The sequence below is a fragment of the Sorex fumeus genome, unplaced genomic scaffold, assembly GCF_029834395.1.
Source record: "Sorex fumeus unplaced genomic scaffold, SorFum_2.1 ptg000079l, whole genome shotgun sequence".
Taxonomy (NCBI): domain Eukaryota; kingdom Metazoa; phylum Chordata; class Mammalia; order Eulipotyphla; family Soricidae; genus Sorex; species Sorex fumeus.
This window is the reverse complement of record NW_026606136.1, coordinates 3,700,996-3,724,393: the sequence shown is the minus strand read 5'-3', so window position 1 is coordinate 3,724,393 and position 23,398 is coordinate 3,700,996. Positions and strand designations below refer to the sequence as shown.

The 23,398-nt window shown below is 38.8% G+C and overlaps 1 protein-coding gene and 1 non-coding gene across 2 annotated transcripts in view; both read left to right on the top strand.

The window, feature by feature from the left end:
• UHRF2 (ubiquitin like with PHD and ring finger domains 2) overlaps positions 1-23,398 on the top strand; it is an 87,552-nt gene that overhangs the window by 47,904 nt on the left and 16,250 nt on the right. Inside the window, exons 5-8 of the mRNA XM_056130574.1 lie at positions 15,017-15,126; positions 18,643-18,829; positions 20,041-20,164; positions 21,074-21,181. Of these exons, the coding sequence (XP_055986549.1) occupies positions 15,017-15,126; positions 18,643-18,829; positions 20,041-20,164; positions 21,074-21,181 (529 nt within the window). The remainder of the gene's footprint in view (positions 1-15,016; positions 15,127-18,642; positions 18,830-20,040; positions 20,165-21,073; positions 21,182-23,398) is intronic.
• Positions 11,632-11,732, top strand: LOC130038804 (small nucleolar RNA U13). Its single transcript, XR_008794791.1, has one exon. It is a non-coding gene; the product is annotated as a small nucleolar RNA U13 (small nucleolar RNA).

Sequence of the window (23,398 nt, the reverse complement as noted above, 5' to 3'; positions counted from 1 at the left end):
TTCATCCTCTTAATTTCTTTGACACTCTTGAAAGCGTTCCAAGCCACTCTCTTCCTCTTGTGCAACTCAGGTGCCAGGTCATTCGTCATTGTTGACTTCTCGACCTAGATATACATAACTGTTGCATTCAGAGATGTTCGTTCTGTTGAGAGCAAATGGAAAATCAGGAATGAGTCCATTTCTCATGAACATTGTCTTTGTGAGATTCAACTGTAGTCCAACCTTTCCACTCATGGTCGAAGTCGGCCATGATTTGTGCTGCTTGGCTAATGTTTGGTGTTACTAGAACAGTGTCATCAGCAAAGCGGAGGTGGTGTAGTTGCTGACCATCTATCTTCACTCCCATTCCCTCCCATTCCAGTCATCACATGACATTCTCGAGGGTGGCACTGAAGAGTTTCGGTGAAATGGTATCACCCTGCCGAACCCCTCTCTTGACATCAACGATCACTTCTTTGTAGAATGGTGAGATCCTGGTAGTGAATCCACAATACAGCTCACGGAGGATCCTGATGTATTGGGCTTGAATGCCCTGATTGGCTAGGGCTTCGATGACTGCTTCCGTCTCAACAGAATCAAAGGCCTTCTTTAAATCAATGAACGTTAGACAGAGCAGCAACTTGAGCTACCGAGAAACCTCAATGAGCTTGGTTACCATGTGGATTTGGTCAATGGTGCTGAATCCTTTTCGGAACCCAGCTTGCTCGCCTGGTTGTCCTTCATGTAGTGTTCTGCCAATCCTATTTACGATGACTCGAGGGAACGGCTTGTAGACGACAGACAACAGGCAGATCGGGCAATAGTTGCCAATGTCATGGATGTCTCCCTTCTTGTACAGTAGAACGGTCCTGCTGGTTTTCCATTGGGACAGAACCTTGCATTCAGACAGGTAGCGTGTGAAGAGCCGAGCTAGTGTATTGATGAGTACTGATGGCAGATTCTTCAGGTGTTCTGCTCTGACCTTGTCTGGGCCGAGTGCTGTTTGCTTCTTTACTGATGAAATGGTGTGTCGGATTTTGGAATATATAAAGAGTATATAACACCACAACAAAAAAGCAATGTAATTTTTAGAAAATGATCTAAAGACCTGAATAGACACTGATCCAAAGTCTGTGTGCCTGTATAGATGGCCATAGACACATGAAAAAAAATGCTTCTGTATCAAAATTGGGTGTACATGTATAGATTCCCATAGACATATGAAAAAATGATTGTTTATGTATCAAGGAAAGCACAAATCAAACCATAATGAACTGTCACCTCATGCCTGTGAGAGCAGCATATATCAAAAATGTATTGGGAAATATGGGGAGAAAGAGGAATCCAAGTATATTGTGGATGAAAATGTAAATTGGTGCAGCTGCTTCAGTATGGAGATGATTTTTTGGTGGGGGTGGCACTTCTAGTGTTGCTCAGGGGTTACGCCTATACCTGTCTTATTTTATTTTATGGAAATACCATATGATTTACCAGTGCTGCTCATAAGGATTTATTTGAAATATGTAAAAGTAATTTGAAAAGTACTTCTGTGTTCAGATCACAATGTTACAATGTTATTTTTTTTAAAAAAAATAGGTAAAATATGGAAGAATCAGTACAAATATCCATCAGATTAAAAAGTAGTTAAGTGGGGGGGGCAGAGCGATAGTACAGTGAATAGGGCGTTTGCCTTGCACACAGCCAACCTGGGTTTGATCCCAGCATCCCATATGGCCCCCCAAGCACCGCCAGGAGTAATTCCTAAGTGCAGAGCCAGGAGTAACCCCTGAGCATCGCTGGGTGTGACCCAAAAAGCAAAAAAGAAAATGTAGGTAAAGAGGCTGGATATATACAGTCAGTGGTACTCTGCCATTTTAAAGGTGCCTTTGGGGACAAACGGGTGAGACTTGTGATGATTATGCTAAATGAAATAAGTGGAAGATAATGGTTTTGTTTATATGTGGTAAAAATAACCAAATTGGCTAAACCCAAAACTTAACTCTAAGACTTGGTGAAAATGCCAGGGTTTACCAGAGGTAAAGGGATGATGGTTGGAAAGCACGTACATTAAGTGAGGATGTCTCTCGGTGGTGGGAGGGCACTGGAACTTTCGTGGGCATTGTGAATCTCTTATACAAATAGAGTTATTAAGCTATGCTCCTGAAATTCAGTAGCATTATAAACCAATGATGAGTCTTTAAAAAAAAATTCTAAGGGACCAGAGTGATAGTGCAGAGGTTAAGGTGTTTGCCTTGCATGTGGCCAACCTGCGTTTGACCTCTGGCACCAAATAATGTCCTCAAGTCCCACCAGTGCTCTATTCCCTGAGCACAGAGCAAGAAATATGCCCTGAGGAGATCTGGGTGTGGTCTGAAAGCGCAAAGCCAAAGACAGTGCGTTTTACTTATGCGGAAATATTAGAAAATTTGAGATGAAGTATGTTAACTAAACTTTCTGTGATTATTTGTCTAATATATCATGTTGACTGCCTTAAGGCTACACAATGTTGTATATCAATTATATCAATATAATGATTGATAGGAACTTTCTCTACTAAGAAACATTAAGATGATTGTTATTATATTATAAAAACTGGTTTTGTCTTTCTTTTTTTGTTGTTGTTGTTGAACTTTTTTTTTATTAGTGGAACACCATGAGGTACAGTTGTAGATTTACAAAGTTTTGTGCTTGGGTTTTGATTATACAATGATCAAGTACTCATCCTGGTTTTGTCTTTCTTGAGGGCCTTAATCTACTTGGATAGTTTTTTTTGTTTGTGTACAATGTAAGGATTTTACTTACCTGGATTTATAATCATTTTTCTTAGCACCATTTATTGAAAAGCTCATTTCCCCCACAGATTACCAATATAACCTCAAGTCACATATCTATCTTTGATGTATCCATTTGATTTCTTTATTCTGTACTATTGATCCATTTTGTGTATCCTTTTCATCATTTTCATATGACAGATCTTTCTACCTCAGTCTTCAGTAGTTCTCTCAGATCTTTGTACTTCCAGTTGAATTTTCCGGTTATCTTATTAATTGCCCCATTAAAAATTTTGTGGATTTGATAGGCACTGAATTCAGTCTTCTCCATGAATGTGATTTTCCCCCCATGTTTTTATTAGGTTGATCCATATGAAATATACATTTATAGGTTTAGAATATTTTAATAATGGCATTTTGAGAGTTTTGTCCTGATAATCTCTCCAGAGTTCTGTTATTGTCCCTTTTTCCTATTTAATCTTAAGTACCACTTGTTGCTGTAAGTTATATTTTTAGTTCATTTTTCACTCTGATACTGGTAACCTTTGAGCTTGGATCTAGTAGCCTTACTGAGTTACTAATTATAATTTACATTTAAATGGGTTTGGAATTTTTAACATAATCATCTGTGTTTTTTTAACATTTTATTTTTAATCCGTGGTCACTTCTTCATCTTTACTCATTAGCTGCCTGTTAGCACAGTTTTGAAAAGAAATGATGATAGCAGGCATCTCTTTTCTCTTTGAGCTTCAAGGGAAATTTTCAGAATTCCACCAGTAACTATAATTGATGCAGGTATTTTGTAGATATGCTTTCTTGGATTTTGTTTAACAGTATATAGGATAGGATTAATATATCATGTAAGGATTTTTATAGTTGTGTTAATGAGTAAAAAATGCATTTTTTTCTGTCTAGCTGTTCTTCAAAAGTTGTTTTAGCTTTAAAAATAATTTGCTTGAATATTCTTTCTATATTTTATGACAGAATTTTGTCCTTTCCTTGAATGCTTAATAGGACTTTTCCTAAAGGTTTTCTGGCAATGAACTTTGTTTGAGAAATGGCTTTTTTTCAACAATTAATTCAATTTCTGTGATGATCATAGGACTATTCTCATTTTGTTCTTGAAGTAGGGTTTAATTTTATAGACACTTTCTTATTTTATTTAAATTTTACTCATATGTTTATTTGGTACTCTTATATTTTTAAATGTTTTGAACCTTTGTTGTAATATTCCTCTTCATATACATAATCCTTTTTTTATTCCCAAACATAGTTTGTGACTTTTTTAATCAGTATCACCAGAGGTTTAGCAGACATTTTATTAGACTTTTGCAAAGTAATCTTTAGCTTTGATCCTCTCTATTGTATTGAAGGTACAAAGGAAGAAGCAAAATAGAGGACATGATTTTTTATCTGCCTTGGAGATTTGATAAGGGAACTTGGAGTTAAAGTTCATGCTTGTTTCTGTTTTTAATTTGTGAGTACCAAAAAGTGAAAATGCTTGAACTGTTTAATTCTAGCTATCAAGTTCTGTTTTTAACTTGCTATATATTATGTTGCTTCTTTAGTTTGAAAAACAATTTAAAACAAAAGGTGAGGGTTTAAGTTCATTCGTCAGAATATTTTGGTCATTACTATAGTAATAAATATTTTCTGAGAAGGGACAGTGGTGGGAATTGAACAGAGGGCTTCTTCACACATTCAAGTCAAGTGCTCTACCACTAAGCCACAATCCCAATCCAAAATTTAGGTGGATACAAGTAGAATCTGAATTCAGATTTCTATAGTAAAATAATAATTTGATCTAATACTTAAGCTATGAGCATACTTAATTTTCAGGGTCATTTTTATATGGATTTATTTACTAAGTTTTATTTATAGTTGTTTACCATAACAATCTCTTTAATGACTTTCTTAGTAAATGTACCACTGTTTCATAATGTCAAGTTATAACCAAACCTCAGTCACTTCAAAAAATGCTTTTCTTGATCAAGCTGTGCAAAATTATATATACATGACCAAGGCATAAATTGCTTGAATTCTCCCTTGTTCTGACTTATTTTTCTTATAAGCATTTAGCGTATTTGTATTTTTTACCTCATTTATATTAAGTTCTTATTACTATAACAGCTTACCACAAAATAAGTGGCTTAATCAACAGAACAAATGTTCTATTGTACAGTACAATAGGACAGAGTCTTTTTTAAATAATTTTATTTTTCCCTTATACTTTTTTATATAAACACTGTGTTTTACTAAGTTGTTCATGATGATTTATTATAGACATTCAATATTCCGACACCATTGCACTTCTTACCACCATTATTTCCAATTTCCCCAACCTCCCCTTAATCCTGCTCCCATAGCAGGCCCTCAATAATTTATTTTATGTTGTTTGTTATAAAAAAAAATTTGCTAAAAGATACTCGATCATTATATAACTGAAACCCAAGCACAAAAACTTGTAAGTCTACAACTGTACCTCATGGTGTTTCACTAATAAAAATTTTTTTAAAAATTTGTTGAAAGAATAATCAAAAATGTTTTCCTAGAAGAAAGTTAATAAGAATTGTTGTATGGCGCCATTAAGCCCTTGTAAAAGAGATTACTAACATGTTACAGGTTAAGCCTTCTGTGTTTATATTTTGTTAATTGAGATTGGTCTGCATTGCATCCCATTTGTAGGGCAAAGTCTTAGATGAGTCTTATTTGGCTAAAATTTCAGAGTTGTTGTCTTGATCTTTGTTTTTTATTTTGGGGGAGGAATGCACACCATCGGTACTCAGGGCTTCCTCCTGGTTCCGTGCCTAAGGATCGCTCCTGGCTGGGGGAGTTGCTGGGGGGATCGGGGGTGGTCAAGAAAGAAAGGGGTGTGTGGAATATGTATTACTTCATCCAGGATCCTTACCTTGCTAAGAACTTTAAAGGAAATTATATTTTCATTTCTGTATTTTAGCAGCCACCTAACTCTGATAGTCTGGTTGGCTTCTTCCATTTTCAAGACCAACAATGTTAAATTTCAATATCTCTTCTTTTGTAACTATCCCTCTACAACCCCAGTCTCTCTTTTCCTTCCCTCTTCTATTTTTCAGTTTCTCTTAATGACCTGGGCCAACCTGGATGATTCTTCTGTTTAAAAGTTATTATTGTAATCATTTCTGCTAAGTTTCTTTTGCACATATTGATGGCTTTCTGGACTTAGAACATGCACATCTCTGGGGCCCATCATTCTGCTGGTTGTATTATTAGACTGTCAGTGCCTTGATTATTGTTTGCTCTTATGTTAGACCATCTTCTAGGTACTTATTACAGTGTCTATTCAGTAAATAAAATATTTAATAGAATCTTAGATTTAGTTTTTCGAATCCTCTGAAAACAGTATAACTCTTAAAGTTCCTGGTAGACTGAAGCTAAATTCTTTCAGAATTTTGAGTTTCCTTTTGCTAGTTGGTTTAGAGTGTCATCTAACTTAATTTTCTGCTTGAACTTTTTTTAAAAAGACAATATAGGTATTGTTAATTTATATCTGTAAATCTGCATGAATGATATCTTGTACTTCAACTTTAAGGAGATACAAGCACTTCTCTTTCAGTGGTAATATTGAAACAAGCGAGTATATTTTGTTTTTAATCTGTAAGGCAGTTTATTTTTCACTTATCTTTGACTATAAAAGAAACCTTTACCTTAGAACCCTCTTAGACACCTCATCTTTAGTTTTTTCCATTTTTCTTTCTTAAATTTCATGAAGTTACACATCTCACAGTTGTGTGCGTCCATTTGTTGTCCCAGCTTTATCTGATGATTCTTCTTGAACTGCCTTTTGACAGACCAGTTCTTTGTGAAATGTTGCATTTATAACCGTAGATTTATTAGATTGAAATAAAAGTGGGTAGAAGGTAAACTGGAGAATCTCTGTTGAGTCATATTGAATATTACTCGTTTGTCTTTTGGTGGAGAACACCCAGCAGTGCTCAGGGCTTACTCCTGGTCTTGCACTTAAGGCTCACACCTGGTAGAGCTCAGGGGACCATACGAAGTGCCAGGAATCAAACCCGGTTTGCCACATGCAAGGCAGGCTCACTACCCACTATATTATCTCTCCAGTCCAAGTAGTACTACAAATTGTAACATAGCTATTATATTGGAAAATAAATTGTGACAAGAAGACAGAAAATATATGACAAATAAGGGTTGTTATCTATTATGTTATGTTCATTATATAGATTAGATTTGTTGTTCAATCTCATCTTATTGCCTCCAGCAATAAAGTGGTATTTATTAATGAAAATTTATACTTTTCTTCCTGGTACAGAGAGGGGAACACACACGCGTGCACACAATTCTTGAAAAAATGAACAGTTTAAGTTTTGATTTTAAACTGTATGTTCATCAATTTATGCTGAGGGTATGGTAAATCTTCAACTAAAATAGGTAAATGAGTAGGAAAGTGATTTTAGTTTTGATGTTTATGTGACATTAATCTTAGCACTGTGTAAAGAAGCACACACAGAGTTTCTGTTTCCCAGTAGAATGGAATCACTAGCAGTGATTAGAATTAATTAGATTAGAATTAATTACATTAGAATTCTTGTCTAAAGCAAGTAGAATAGCCAAACAAATACAATTTTGTATTTGAAAGCAGTTGACTTTTGTAGTTGCTTTTGTCATGGAGACTTCTAATTATGAATGCGGAGCAAATCTAGCTTGTAGCAACTGATAGCAGGGTAGGGATAGAAATCAGCTTTTGGCATTGGAATGCCTCAAGCATATTCCTGTCATATTTTTTGCCAAATACTCAGCTTCTGCTGGTTAGAATGAAAACATAAGCAAAGAAAAAAAATAGAATAAACATTTGAACTTAAAAGACTTAGATGGCACACATAGGTTTTACCATCACTGATTTAATGGTCCTACAGAATATACAAAAAAGATGTGGATGCCCATGGCAAAACAAATAGGTTAAACCTTACGAAGGCTATGCACCAGTTTTCCCTTGCTCGAGCGGGCCCAGTAACGTCTCCATTGGAGACTTTGTTGTTACTGTGTTTGGCATATCGAATACATCACGGGTAGCTTGCCAGGCTCTGCCCTGCGGGCGAGATACTCTCGGTAGCTTGCCAGGCTCTCCGAGAGGGACGGGGGAATCGAACTCGGGTCGGCCATGTTGGCTGCGTGCAAGGCAAACGCCCTACCGCTGTGCTATTGCTCCAGCCCTTAGTATAGAGTTGATTATTAAAATGTTCAGTCACAACAGTAGCACTCAGCATAAGAAAACTTGGACCTTCTTTGAGGCAAGATAACATCTGAAGCTTCTAATGTCTTATATCCACCGCCATCATGAACCTAAAAGACTGAGCTATTGAAAGGTAGCATCACATAATCAAAACCAGAAGAAGAAAAACCAAAACTAGAAATATGCTTGAAAATTATCTTGATAGTTGATCAGGCAAAGACAGAAAAAGTAACAGAAAACAACACAGAAAATGGGTTACATTATTTGGTGAAAAGGTATGTATTCCATATGTTTGCAGTTCCCCACATGAGGAATTAGGGTAGAAAGATTAGAAAACAGGATTTGGGGACTGAAGTAATGGTATAGCAGGCAAGGTGTTTGCCTTGCATGTTGCTGGCGAGGATTCAATCCCTGGCACCCCATCTGGTCCCTCAATCCCACAAGGAGTGACTCCTGAGTGCAGAGTCAGGAATAACCACTGTGTGTCAGTGGATGGACCACCAAACAAGAAAAACACAGAATTTTCGGAAACGTTTTAAAGCTGTCAGCCTACTATGACAGTTTTGTGAACCTTGCAAGCAGGTTAAAGGAAATAGTATCTTATTGCATTTGGCTGTTGAAAACAGAAGATAAAAATAACGGAAATACAACTGTTTTTGTTACATTGCAAGTTGTGTGAGCTAGAACACAAGGGATGGACCTGAAAACTCTGATTTAAAATTTCTCAATTTAAGTAGTTGAGGATATGATCTTCAATTCCTGAATTCAATATCTGGTCTCACATGCATCTCCCCTCCCGCACACATTGCAAGTGCTTCAGGCATGAGCCAAGCAACTAATACATTCTCAACTTATATATATTTCTATGAATGTATAAACAAGATCCTATAAAAAGTCCACATGAAGATGTTACCAAGTCAAATATCAGAGAATTGAATACGAAAAGATGCACTAAAAATACTAAAGGGAGATCTTAAAAGAAAAGGACTGTAATATCAGACAGACAATGGAAAGGGATTTGAGAACAAAAAGGTGACAATATAAGTACAAATAGACTATTAGAAACATTAAAAATGAGGTTTTGAATATGTATAGACTAAAATGCATGACATCTCAGTGAGAAGATGGAGTTAGCAAATATTGCTATGAATTCAGGAATAATTGGGGAAAACTAGTGGAAAAAAGAATGACTTGTCTGGATTGGATGGTGCAATATCCAACAACTACTAAACTTTGATAAAACATTTGTAAATTAAGATGGAAATGAAATACTAAATCACTTGTATCACTTGTCATCCCGTTGCTCATTGATTTGCTCCAGCAGGCACCAGTAATGTCTCCATTCGTCCCTGTCACGTGCTGGTGTAGCCCAATGGCGTCTGCTCACTCCAGGAACACAAAGTGAGACCTATCATTGTTACTGTTTTTGGCATATCGAATATGCCACAGGAAACTTGCCAGACTCTGTTGTATGGGTGGATTAGATACTCTTCGTAGCTTTCCAGGCTTTCTGAGAGGGATGGAGGAATCGAACCCGGGTCGGCCGAGTGCAAGGCAAATGCCCTACCCTCTGTGCTATCGCTCCTCCTGGAATGTAATCATGACTGTTAAAATAGAAGAATAAAATAAAAACTGAAATGGTAGAAACAAAAAGTAAATAGATTAGCCATTATATAACAACATGTGAATAAGCAATAAAATTAAAATCAAGGCAAGCAAGATTTACAAAACAAAACTATATGCTACTTATAAAAGACTTTCAAAATGAAGTCAGAAGTTGAAAATACAAGAATATATTTTAGACTGCATTCATTTGTGGTATATAAAAAATATATATAAATATTAGGAGACTAATATCCATGGTCAGGGTAAACAGGTACCAAGAAGACTGGTCAATAGTTGGAATCAACCACAACAACCACAACTGTGGGTTGTGTGGGCAGAGGGTAGGTAAGACAGGAAAGGTGCCAGAATGACAACAGTCGCTAGAAATGATCATTTTGGACAAGAACTGAGTAGGTAAAGGGAGATACACAACCTCGCAGCATCTGTCTTGCAAACCACAGTGCCCAGAATGGTGGGAGGAGGTGGGGAGTTCAGGGAAGAAAAGTACCTGCCCTAGAGGCAGGCTGGAGGTGAGTATGGGAGGGAAACTGGGGATACTGACTGGTCTGGAAAACTACACTGATGGAGGGGTGGGTGTTAGAACACTGTATGACTGAAACTTATCTGTGAACAGCTTTATAAGGGTTTACCTCACAGTGATTCAATTAAAAAATCTTTAAATATATAGTAATCTAGAAAGGTGAAAAGAGTACAAATCTTTTATTTTCGTTTAGGCCTAGTGATAGCACAGAAGGTAGGGTGCTTGCCTTGTATGCACATGACCTGGGTTCAATTCCCCTGTTACTGCATCAGGTCCTCAAGCGTTAACAGGAGTGATCCCTGAGCACAAAGCCAGGAATAAGCCTTGAATGCTAGTTGTGGCCCCCAAAGCAACAACAACAAAAAGGTAGGAGAAAAGAGATAGCTCAGAGGTCCGGGGCACTTGTCTTATGTGTGCAAGACCTCAAGTTCAATCCCTGCCACCACATGATACCTGAGCACTGCTGGGGTGCTCTTGGTGATGCTTGGCATCACTGGACTCTGAGCAGTATTTTTTTTGCCAGACCCTTGGATTGAACTGTTCAGTCCTTTGATCAAGTAGTACTAGAAGGGTCCTCCAAGCAACAAAAAAAAGTACAAATAGGGCGTTTACCTGCTGCCAACCTGGTTTCTAGCCTCAGCATCCCAGAGTACCCCAAGAATGAATTCATGAGTGCAGAGCCAGGAGTAACCCCTAACGATTGCTGTGTATGACCCAAAAAAATTTTTTTAAAAATGTAAGGGAGAGTAAAACCAGGAGATTTCAAAAAGTGAGCTTTCATGATTAAAAATTATTTTCGCTATAAATCATGTGCATTAATGTGCTAGATATTTTAAGTGAATATTGTCAAGTGTCTAAATACTTGCCACCGCCAGAATCAAGGTACAGAGCCTTTTCACTACTCCTAAGAGTTCTCTTATTATCACCGTCATGAACCTCCTTAATCTTGTTTCCAGATTACTACTTGCAGGGGTGGGGGGTGGGGGGGAGAGAATGGGACACACCTGATCTTCTTGGCTCTGTGCTCTGGAGTGAGCCCTGGCAGTGGTGCTCAGGGTCCCATATGTGATACTGGGAATTTGAACCAGTCATTCATATGTAAGGTGGTAAGCTTACTAACCTCTGTAATTTCTCTGGTCCTCAACTCTCAAGATGACTTAAGAGATTTTTGACTTAAAGAAGAGTGATAGACCTTAGGGATGTTTTCACATTTAGAACTATAACAGTGTGGGATCAAAGAGAATTGTGGTACTTAATAGTTATATGACTTGACACCATAGATCTAAGACTTGGAGGAAGATAGAAATTGTAACAAGCAGTGAAACGGTCTTGTGTGTAATGAAAAGTAAAGCAAAGCAGTATTTGTGCATTCTGATTTTGGCATTCCTATGCCTTTTAATGAAGCAAGGTAGTTTTTATTGAAATTTCTTTAGAAAGATATGAGGGGAGAGGGAGTTAGAGAGAAAACACAGGAAGAGAGGAAAGAAGAAGCAAAGAAACAGATCCTTTTCAGCTTTATCAGTAGGATGATTGTGTGTTCACACATTTGTTTGATGTGCCTCCCTTAAATCTTGTATGACATAGGCACATTGCCCATCTGACATGAGCGGGAAATAAGCAAGCAAGATACATATTCAAGAGAGAACGTGGGCTTGAAGAGCAGGCCTCCTAATGGTTTTTCTTTCTTTTTTGTTTTTTTTTCTTTTTGCTTTTTGGGTCATACCCGGCAATGCACAGGGGTTACTCCTGGCTCTGCACTCAGGAATTACTCCTGGCAGTGCTCCGGGGACCATATGGGATGCTGGGAATCGAACCCGGGCCAGCCGCGGACAAGGTAAACTGTCCTACCCACTGTGCTATCTCTCCAGCCCTCCTAATGGCTTTTAGATCGGGGATTTTTTTTTCTTTTTCTTTTTCTTTGTTTTTTTTTTGTTTGTTTGTTTGTTTTGGGGCCTCAGCAGAGTTCAGGATTTAGTTTTGTCTCTACGCATAGGGATCACTTTTGGCAGGGCTTGGGCCATATAGAGTGCCAGGGATCAAATCTGTGTCACCTGAATGCAAGCGGGCACTGTACTACCTGCTGTATATCTCTGCAGCTCCTGAGAACGGGGATTCTTATTGGAGGAAAAAGCAGCAGCATATAAAGCTAACTTTTTAAAAAATAGATTTATCTAGGTCCAGAAAATGACAAGTGGCTTAAGGCACTTGCCGACACTGGTGTAAACTGTGATCCTGTCCAAAAGCAGGTCTGGAGATCCCCAGTGAGAAAGGGCTGGAAGATGGATGATGGCTCACAGTGGTTTAGCCAGTATCTAACGCAGGCTTGAGACCATGAGTTAGCTTTCCAGGTGGTGCTGCCATGTCCTACAATGTGATGACCCTGACTGCCTCGTGGTTTGACTCCCCAGCCAGGAGCAACAAGCAAATTTATTCTCCGTTCCTAAATATAAACAGAAATGCTTCATCTGGACACAAAAGATTTTTTATAGCTGTATTAATATATATGTTTAAATTTTATATCTGTCCACTGAAGTGGTCTGTCAGCTTTCAGTAAGCTTTCCTACTCCTAAATTGTGGTCTTGAAGAAACCATTTGCACCTTAAGGAAATCAATCTTCTTCCTTGGAGATTTCTGGCTGAGACTAGAAAAATGTACAAGATGAACTTGGTAATATCTTCTCTTACAGAGGATAAAAGGTAGTCTGCAAAGATGAGTAAGTTTCTTTTAAGAAAAATTTGTGTTAACTGGAAGAGTCATTGACCAAAGAGGAGACAGTTTGAATCTTAATAAGAAAAATAACTGGTGGATTAAACATCTCAAATTCGTGAGTTCTTAGTGAAACAGAAAATCATTGGTTATATTAAAAGTGTTTAAAAAAAAACTGCTTAAAAAAAAAGTGGTTGCTCTTGTTATATAAGCAATACTACTGGGTTACCAGTGCTTGATGAAGCCAGGCATCTCTTTGTAGATTTCAGCACATAAACAAGAAGGGGAATAATATAGTTTTCCAGTCCCCAATCAATAAATACAGGCACTGAGTATATGAAGAAACAGTTAAAAAACTGGGTACTACTTGATGGAAACTGACATAATTTTACTGAGTAAATGAACCTGCATTTTGGATAAGCATTTAGTGTGAAGATTGACTTGGTTTTCTATAGAGATCTAGATAGTAGGCCTTCTGAGGACGGGGGGAGTAGCAGAGGGGGGGCTTGCAGGTAATCTTTGTCACAAGTACTCGGCTCTGCCGTTTTAGCAAAAACCAGACTTAAAGAATATATAAACAACTTGGCGAATCATGTGCCAGTAAAAATAATCAGTGAATTAAGGGTGTTTATTTTTTACCTTTGCTCAAAGCCAGCAGTCAATTTAATGGAAATAAAGATGTCAGAAAGCACAATTTAAACTACACTTTGGGTACTTCATGGAAAGTATCATGCTAAGTGAAATGAGTCAGAAAGAGAGGGACAGACATAGAAAGATGGCATTTATATATAAAGTAACAAAATAGGAGACTAACACCCAAGAATAGCCGAGATAAGTACCAGGAGATTTACTCCGTGACTTGGAGGCCAGCCGCACATGCTAGGGGAAAAGGCAGCTCAGATAGAGAAGGGAGCACCAAATAAAGGGTGTTGGGAAGATCCGCCCAGGATGGGAGATGCATGCTGAAAGTAGACTATAGACCAAACATGATTTCCACTCAATGCCTCTTTTGCAAACCACAGCACTCAAAAGGAGAGAGAGAACAAAAAGAAATGCCCTGCCACAAAGACAGGGTGGGCTGGGGGGAAGAGGGGTGGGAGGGATACTGGGATCATGGGTGGTGGAGAATGGGCACAGATGGAAGGATGGGTACTCGATCATTGTATAACTGAAACCCAAGCACAAAAATTTGTAAGTCTACAACTGTACCTCATGGTGTTTCACTAATAAAAATTTTTTACAAATAAAAAATAAAAATAAATAAAATAAACTACACCTTGGGGGTGCAGATATAAAAATCAATACTTTGGGAAATAGAAGAAATGATGAGTTTCTTTGAATTGCAAGATAAAAAAAGATTCTATGGGAATTTGTAGTCTTTTAAACAGACAAGTATTTCCATCTGGTTAGGAAGGTAGGAAAATATGATATGACTGAAGAAAATTGAGGAAAATACCTATCTTGGGAGTGAGTGAACAGTTGTGATTGGAATAGAATGTGTCAAAAGTTTTGAGATAATGGAACGTTCTGTCTTTTGTCATGATTGGTGGTTACAAGGATATGTGCCTATATGTAATGGGTTAACTATACATTTATGCAGTTTCCTACATTTAAGTTTTATTAAATACTTGTGTATTTTATTAAAATTTTTCAAAGAAAAGAATAAAAAGATGAAGTCAGTAAGTAGTGATGACCAGAAAAGCAAAGGTACAGAATACATTACTAAGTATTACTAAGAATTCTAAGTTTGCATGTTCCCAGTAACTAGCTTCAAAAATATAAAGCAAAAGTTGACAGATTAAAGAACATATGTAATTTCGATCATAGCAGGAAAGTTTGAAGAAGCATTTGCAAATAGATATAATGTATGTCTTAAAAATATGACTTGTGTTTGGAAGACATTGATAAAAGTAATTTATTTATGGAAACATAATATTATTGAAAGTATGTCTAAACCTTTGGACACTCAATTATTTTGTCTTTAAATGTTTAAGTTTTCTTACTAGTTAACAATGAAATCTCCAGTTTTTTCCCTGTTACTGTAAACAATAACAATGATTGCAGTAATATCATTCTAATTTGAAAATAGACAAAATTCAGTGAGTTTGTAAACTGACTTAATCATTTGAACAGGACTATGTATTGTTGTCAAAGGTTAATCTTTCTTCCTTTCTCAAACAGGGGTACCGAAGGAAAATTAAATGACTGCCAGATAACATTCGTAAATGAAATCTTCAAGATTGAGAAACCTGGAGCTCATCCTCTCTCGTTAGCAGATGGAAAGTTTTTAAGTATGAATTTTTCTTACAGGTTTAGACTGACATACATGATTGAAATTTGTCTTGGGGATACTTTTGGAAAAGTATAAAATAGTATCATTGTATCAGAAGAACTTATTTTCCAAGACAACTTTTTTTGGGAGTCTAAAATTGTTTTTATTTAATAACTTTTCCAAATGATAAACTCTTTTCCAAGAAATATTCTTCTAATCTTGACATTTTATGGACATTTTCTTAGCAATTTTTCCTGTTACAGAATGTCTAAATTAAAAACCCTATTGTTAACAGTATTGTAAATCCTGGTGCATTCAGTAAAAAAGTAGTAAAATTTAAAAGTGAACCATCTGTTATTTTTCCATCATTCAGATTTTTGTTGTTGTTGATTTTCAACCACACTTGACAGTGCTCAGGGTAACTACCAGCTTCGTGTTTCGGGTGGTGCTTGGTGGACCATGTAATGTCTGGAGTTGAATCCAGGGTCCTGCCACCAGCAAAGCAGGTGCTGTACACCTTTGATCCATCTCCCCTGGCACACAAATTTTTTTTTAATAATTAAATTTTTATTTTGGTTTTGGGCCCCACCTGTGGCACTTAGGGGCCACGTCTGGCAGTCCCTGGGGAATCATGTGATGCTGGGATTTGAACCAGGGTCATGTCCCCAGCCCCATGACAGGCAGGATCCTAACCTTTGTATTCTTTCTGGTTTTACAAAACTTATTATGTCAGTGCAGTTAAGAATGATGCTGAGTGTGCCTCAAGTTTCTGGGACATAATCATAATATTCTACTGTAGCCTTACCTTTTTATTATACATATTTAATAGTTATAGTACTAGATCCTAGGCATTTTTTTTTGTTCACGTGCCTCAGAATCTTTCCAAATAGATTACAGTATCTGACTCTGATAGTTCCATTCTTTTTAGGCAGCCCAGTACCATACCAATGCTTAGTTAATTCTGCAAGGAAATAACTTCTTACCATAGTGTTTCAACATTAGAAGTAGACAACAAAGATCCTTTTCCCTCTATACATTTGGGGCCACTCTCAGCCATGTACTTAGTGGCTACTCCTGAAATGGTGCTTGGTGGTTTCTCTTGGTAGGAACCATGTAATACCGGAGAATTAGACTTCCTGCCTTATGCAGTGCATTACGTCCATGGAGCGATGGCAAAGATCTTTAATGGGCCAATAAATAGACTTCATGTTACTCATCTGTATAAGTTGTTATCATTTTTTTTCAATGCTAATATACCTATGTTTGAATAAAGAACACGAAAGCATATTTTCTATAATTATTTAAATGGTTATATCCTAGGAATAAAAACTTAATAAGTAAATTTATTTCATGTGACAGACATTTTTAATAAAGCACTATAAAAAGCCATGATTAGCAAGGCTTATCTTACGTCCTTGTGGGGTTTTTTTATTGTTTGCATATTTTTATTCTTTGCCTAAAACTAATCACATAGCTATACTTTTGTTATTATTTTTTAAATTTTAATTTGAGGGTGGTTTGCACCATACTGAGTGATAGTGGTAGGTCATGTGGTGCCAGAGATTGAATTCCTGAGTCAGCTGGATGCAAGACAAGAGCCTGCACCTCTTTTCTCTATGGTCCATAGCTATGCCTTTAAACTTCTTTCTAAGGAAAGCATTTCAGGGACCAGAGCAATGGTACAGCGGGTAGGGCATTTGCCTTGCACAAAGCCAACCCAGGTTCGATCCCCAGCATCCCATATGGTCCCCAGAGCACCGCCAGGAGTAATTCCCGAGTGCATGAGCCAGGAGTAACCCCTATGCATTGCCGGGTGTGACCCCAAAAGCTAAATAAATAAATAAATAAATAAATTCTGTGTAATTTCCTATTTGAATTCAGTATACCTGCCTACCTCTCTGTTGTGATTTAATTTTTAAGTTCAGTAAAAAATAATTTGGCAAAATGTGTTTTGGTTTAAATGAGGTGTGGTGGACGATAATTGTTACCTTTTTCTAGAGTTCTGAACCAGCAACAAGAAAATAAAAATCAAGTGAGTGGGCTGGAAAGATAAAGATGCTTGCCCAGTGATAAAGATGCTTGATAAGCAAATGCCTGCAGCTTGGTTCGCATCCCAATTCCCTGAGCACCCCTAGGTGTGGCTCCAGGCGTAAACCAAAACAAACTGAGAACTCAGCTGAGTGAGGCCAGGAAAGAGCCCAGGAGTGCATGCATTGCATACCTTAGGGCCAAGGTTTGACCCCAAGCACCACATGACCTCCTGGGCATCACTTCGCATAGCTGTAGGGGCCTCCAAGTTCCTCCAGGTGTGACCCTAGAGGCCTCCCAGCACTGCCAGGTGGTCCTGGGCACCACAGAGAGCAATTAGCTCCACATCCCCACACTCCAGCATTGACCTGCTTGATCTGGTGGTCTAAGTATTGCTTCAGGTGGTCCCCAGGCCTCCTCAGAACCGCTTGGGGAACCCATCTTCATTCCTGTTTACTGAGGCCAGAGAGATAATAAAAGGTGCAAGGCACTTGGCACTTGTTTTTCATTCAGGCAGCCTGGTTTGATACCTGGCACTGCATATGGTCCCCTAGCTCTGCTCATGAGTGATCAGGAGCACTGCTACACGTGGCTCACGCCCCCCAAAAAATGAAAAGTAAAAGAAATACTGCTGTTACTAGTAGAGAGTATGTTCGAGGCGTAGCTATATAGAAACCAAAGTTGCCCTGCTAACTCAACAGCTCTCTCCCTCTCCTAGCTCTGACTACCCATGGAAAGGTCTTGATCTGTAACTTTGTTCAATAGGTGTCATTTTATTTCCCTCCAAATGGCGCCCTAGTGATTTCTCTGCTTTGCTCCTTTACGTCATGGTGCACATTATGGAGTCCAAGTCAATACAGATAACATTTTTGTTTGAGGGACAACATGGTGCAGTGGCTCAAGCCCAGGGCTCCTGCTTGCAAAACTTGCCTTTCATATCTGGGGGGCAGAGCTATAGCAAAGCAAGTAGAGCTCTTGCCTTGGATTTGGCTGATGTGGGTTTGATCCCCTGGCCCTCATATGGTTCCCTCACACCACCAGGAGTAATTCCTAAGGGCAGAGCCAGGAATAACCCCTGAGCCCTGGCAGGTGTGGGCCCCCCCAAAAAAAATCTGTCTTTGAAAACAAACAGTTTTTAAGACAAAGGGGAATACTAGTCCTCATGCTTGTGGGTCATTAGATTGATCACTGTTAGATGCCTGGCTCCAACCCTAAAAATATAATTCATCAATCTTGTATGCAGTTCAGGAATTAACTGTTCTGGGCGTCACAGTGGGGACAGGAAGGGCACTTATGTCATGCCAAGATCAAACCCAGGCCTTGCATATGTAAGTCATGTGCTTTGCTACTCGTCATTCTCCACTACCCCCACCTCATTTATTCTGGAAAGTTCCATACATGATGTTTCCTTATGAGTCCTTTATTAATAGAACTGTACACCATTTTTGACTTTTTAAATACAATAGTGACCTTAAGATGGAGATTGCTATAACTTTGTTCTTAATAGGGAAAAATGACCCTGAATGTGATTCTTGTGGTGGAGACCCAGACAAGAAATGCCATTCTTGCTCCTGCCGTACGTGTGGTGGGAAACAGGAACCCAATATGCAACTTCTATGTGATGAATGTAACATGGCATATCACATCTACTGCCTGGACCCACCTTTGGAGAAGATCCCTGAAGAAGAATACTGGTATGATGATCAAGAATTTTCACTGTGACTGTATTAAGAATTGCATTTTTAAAATAATACCCTTGAACTAATAGAAGATTTCTGTAAGTAGTGTGAAAGTGGTTCTTTATGTATAAAGTGGGTAGCCATCTTATACTTAGGAATTGATACTTTGATTATTATAATAGTTTATAAACTGTTAGTTACTCTAGTTCTTCCTTAACCTGGAATATTTGTTCTTTCAAATATAAATCAGTCGTATTATTTTGGAGACTTGATACTACCTTTTAGTGCTGAACACAGTGTCTTTGACTTAATATTTCTACCTGTATACCTTTTATCCTTCCCTCCCTTTCTTCCTTTCCTTTCCTTTCCTTTCCTTTCCTTTCCTTTCCTTTCCTTTCCTTTCTTTTTTTTTTCCTGATGTTCAGGCCTTCCTCTTGGCTCTGCAATCAGGGATCATTCCTGATGGCGCTTGGGTCATATGGTGTGCCAGGGATTGAACCCAGGATGCCAGCCTTCAAGGCAAATGCCCCACCCATTGTACTGTTCCTCCAGCCCCTGGCTGTATGCCTTTTTAATTAATTTATTTGGGGGAGGGGGAGTCCAGACCTATGATACTCAGGGATTTCTCTTGGCTCTGTGCTCAGAGCATGAACCCTGAAGTAACTGAGGAGCCATACGTGGGGCTGGAAACTGAACTCGGGTCACCTGCATACAAAACAAGTGCCATACCTGCTGTCCTACCTCTCTGGCTATTTATGTGTGTGTGTGTGTGTGTGTGTGTGTGTGTGTGTGTGTGTGTGTGTATAATTTCTTTTGAAGCCACACTTGGCAGTGCTCATAACTATGTAAATATTTTGTAAGCTTAATACTTTGAAGCTCTTAAAGCACTAAAAATTTTTTATCTTAAAAATGGTTTTTACATAAATAGGCCATTCCATTATTGGTTTTAATGTTGTATTAACACATTTTCTTTTTTCCCTTTTTTTTCTTTTGTATTTGGGCCACCCCTGGCAATACTTGGGGGTGATTCCTGGCTCTGTGCTCACTAATCACTCATGGCAGGGCCCTGGGGAACCATACAGGATGCCAGGGATGAAACTCAGGTCAGCTGCTTGCAGAAGCAACACCTTGCCTGCTTTACAATTGCTCTGTACTAAAGGTGTGTTACCTATGTTACCATATCTCTTCAGCCCCATTAACAAATTTTCTTATTTTTTCTTTCAAAGGTATTGTCCGTCCTGTAAAACTGATTCCAGTGAAGTTGTAAAGGCTGGTGAAAAACTGAAAATGAGTAAAAAGAAAGCTAAGATGCCATCAGCTAGTACAGAAAGCCGGAGAGACTGGGGCAGGGTAAAAAAAAGACGTTGCATTTTCTTTCTAATTATAATGTTTATAACAGCAATGCAAGTTATGTTTCAGTACTAGTGGTGACATTGAAATTAGTGATGATTGCCAACAACATTAACAAATAACTATTATTTAATTACATAATTTATACTGTTAATTTGATATGTGTGTTAATTATATAATAATTATGTTATTCAAAAGTAACTGGGCTTCTACTTTAGTCGCATTTTAGGGGAGCTAAGTAAGGGCTTTCCTTTTTATCACTGAATTACAAAATTGCAAAGATATTTATGATTGATCTTTCTTAGGCATATATTGTTCTAACATCAGTCCCTTCACCAGGGAACTCACTGCCCTCCACCAGTGTCCCCAGCTTCTCTCCTACCTCGCAGCCTGCTTCTGTGGCAGGCACTTTCCCCTCCCCCATAGTCTTAGTGTTCCCTTCCCCAACTTGCTCCCTTACTCCTGCCCCAGTGCCAAGCTTCCTGCCGAAGACCAATTCTCCTGCTCTTCATTTCTGTTGCCATTGGGCATTTGATACTCCCTCAGGAGATTTCTTCATATCTACACATGACATATATCATTCTGAGTCTTCCTCTCCCTCTGACTGATTTCACTAAACGTGATTCAGCAAATTGCATGACTGTATCTTTTATGAAGGCTGCATAGTAACCCATTGAGTGTATGTACCCTGGTTTCTATATCCAGTTATCTGTTTATGGACACGTGTGTTGTTTCCGTGATTGGGCTAATATAGTGCTACAGTCACTAGGACTACAGATGTATTTTTCTAATTTGTGCTTTTGGGCCATTGGGGTATATTCCCAGGAGTGCAATTGCTGGGTCATATGGAATCTTTCTTTAAGATTTAACCTAACTGATTTCTCAAAAAGCTTGTTCTTTGATTTATAGGGAATGGCCTGTGTTGGTCGTACTAAAGAATGTACTATTGTTCCTTCAAATCATTATGGACCTATTCCTGGGATTCCTGTTGGATCAACATGGAGATTTAGAGTTCAGGTACTTTTATTTTTTTGGCTTAGTCAAAAGGGTAAAATTTCAAATTGTACCAGTGTCATTCTGTTGATTATCAGTGCTCTAACCTAGATAGTATCACATGGCATTTGGTTGTTACAATTAAAATTTTTCTTTTTCTTTTTTTTTTGGGGGGGGGGGTGGAGTGTACCTGGCTGTGCTCGGGGATCACTTCTGGTGAGGAACAGGGTACCATAGAATGTGCCAGGGATTGAACCCACCCACATGCAAGGCAAGTGCCCTACCCACAGTACTATGTCTCTGGCCCAGTGAAAGATTTTATTTTATTTATTTATTTTTTTCTTGACATTCTTCACCACCAAAAACTCCAGTATACCCCCCATCCCACACCCTTCCCCTACCTGTGGGGCAGATGATTTCCACATTACTCTCTCTCTACTTTGATTACATTCAATATTTCGACACTAGACCTACCATTATTATTTGGGATTTTACCCCAACACTCAGATCTGCCGAAAAGGCAACCGTAGTTAATTTGTTTTCTATTGCTGATTATGAATAACATGATGTCACATGGCCACAGTGTGGCCACACAATTTTGGAATTCCAAAATTTTAGCAATTAAATCTGGAGGGATTTCTGCCAAAACCTGCTGGGTTCTGAGATTTGTTCCCGAGTCTCTGGGATTATGGCTGTTACACAGCTTGACCAGGAGCCAGAGAGGCCGTTCATGGTGGTGACCCAGAGTCTCGTTGTGGCGGGGAGGAAAGGGCCGGTTCCACCCTCATCCTGTGAGGCCCTGCATGTCTGGTCACTGCGGGCCCAAACCTGACTGTCCAATGGCTTCTGAAGGATGGTGGCCACCAAGCCGCCAGGTGGAATAGGCCAAAGCACAAAACCTATATCCAGCTGGGGTGACTGGCACCATTAACCTACTGTGGGGACAGAGGCATTTCTGTCAAAAGTCGCTGGGTTCCGAGATTTGTTTCTGAGTCTCTGGGATCATGGCCGTTAAGCAGCTTGAATAGGAGCAGAGAGGCTGTTCGTGTGCGGTGAATTAGGGTCTCGTTGGGGTGGGGAGGAATGGGCTGACTCCACTCCAATACCATGAGACCCCATGTGTCTAATCACTGAGGCCCCAAACCTGACTGTCCAATGGCCTCTGGAGGATGGTGGCCACCAAGCCACCAAGAAGAGGAGGTGGAGGGACAGCACCCTTTCCGCCCTGGGGTGGCCTGGTGCTGGTAACTTACTGCGGGGACCGGACGCATTTCTGTCAAAAGCCACTGGCTTCTGAGACCTGCCTCTAGGTTTCTGGGGTCATGACCATTAAGCAGCTTGATCAGGAACCAGAGAGGCCTTGCCTCCAATTATATAGCTGAGCTGGAGGTGGTATGTAGGTGTGTCTCCCACATACCTAACTTTTGGCCATTTACTTTCTTGGTAAACTTGGCCGCAAGTTGTTGGGGTCTGTCCAAAGGTACAGCAGCAATTTGGGGGTATCTAGAAGTCTAAAGGCACCACCAGGCTGCTGATGCACTCGCCTCACAGGTACAGATTGACCTGCTGGCGGCACCATATCCCCACCAATGAAAGATTTTCTTAAGAATGACAAGGTCTCCCTGAGAGGAACATACCTCAGGGAATTAACAAAGCATCAACTATGCCTTTCATAACTTTATTTTTTTATTACAGCTAAGGTATTTAATATTATTGTTAAGCTTTTTGTATAGTTCTGCCAAGGAATTTTTTTTTAAGTTTAAAAAAATCATTAGGGGGCAGAGTGGTAGAACAGCAGGTAAGGTGTTTGTCTTGCACAGAGCCTATCTGGGTTTAATTCTCAGCACCCCATCTAATCACCTGAGTCCTCCAGGAGTGATCCTTGAATGCAGTCAAGAGTAAGCTCTGAGCATCACTGGGTGTGACTCCCCCCCAAAAAATGGGAGCTTGAATTCAAGAACCAAATTATCAAAATATTAAGCCTTTTAGTGCTTTTTCATTTACTGAGATTGAACTTTAAGAAAGCTTTCAACCTCAGGTGTATTCTTAGGGACTTACTCTCCTAAATAAAAGTTAACATAAATACTGACTAAAGGAAGTGCTAAAAAAAAAACCAAAGATAAGATTATTTCTTTTTACCCCTTTGAGTAGTGCTAATATATTTAGGTAATTTCATCAAGATTAATTACTGTGGGGTGGGGGAAGAAGCCTACTTAAAGCAGTATAGTTTCCGATTAGAAA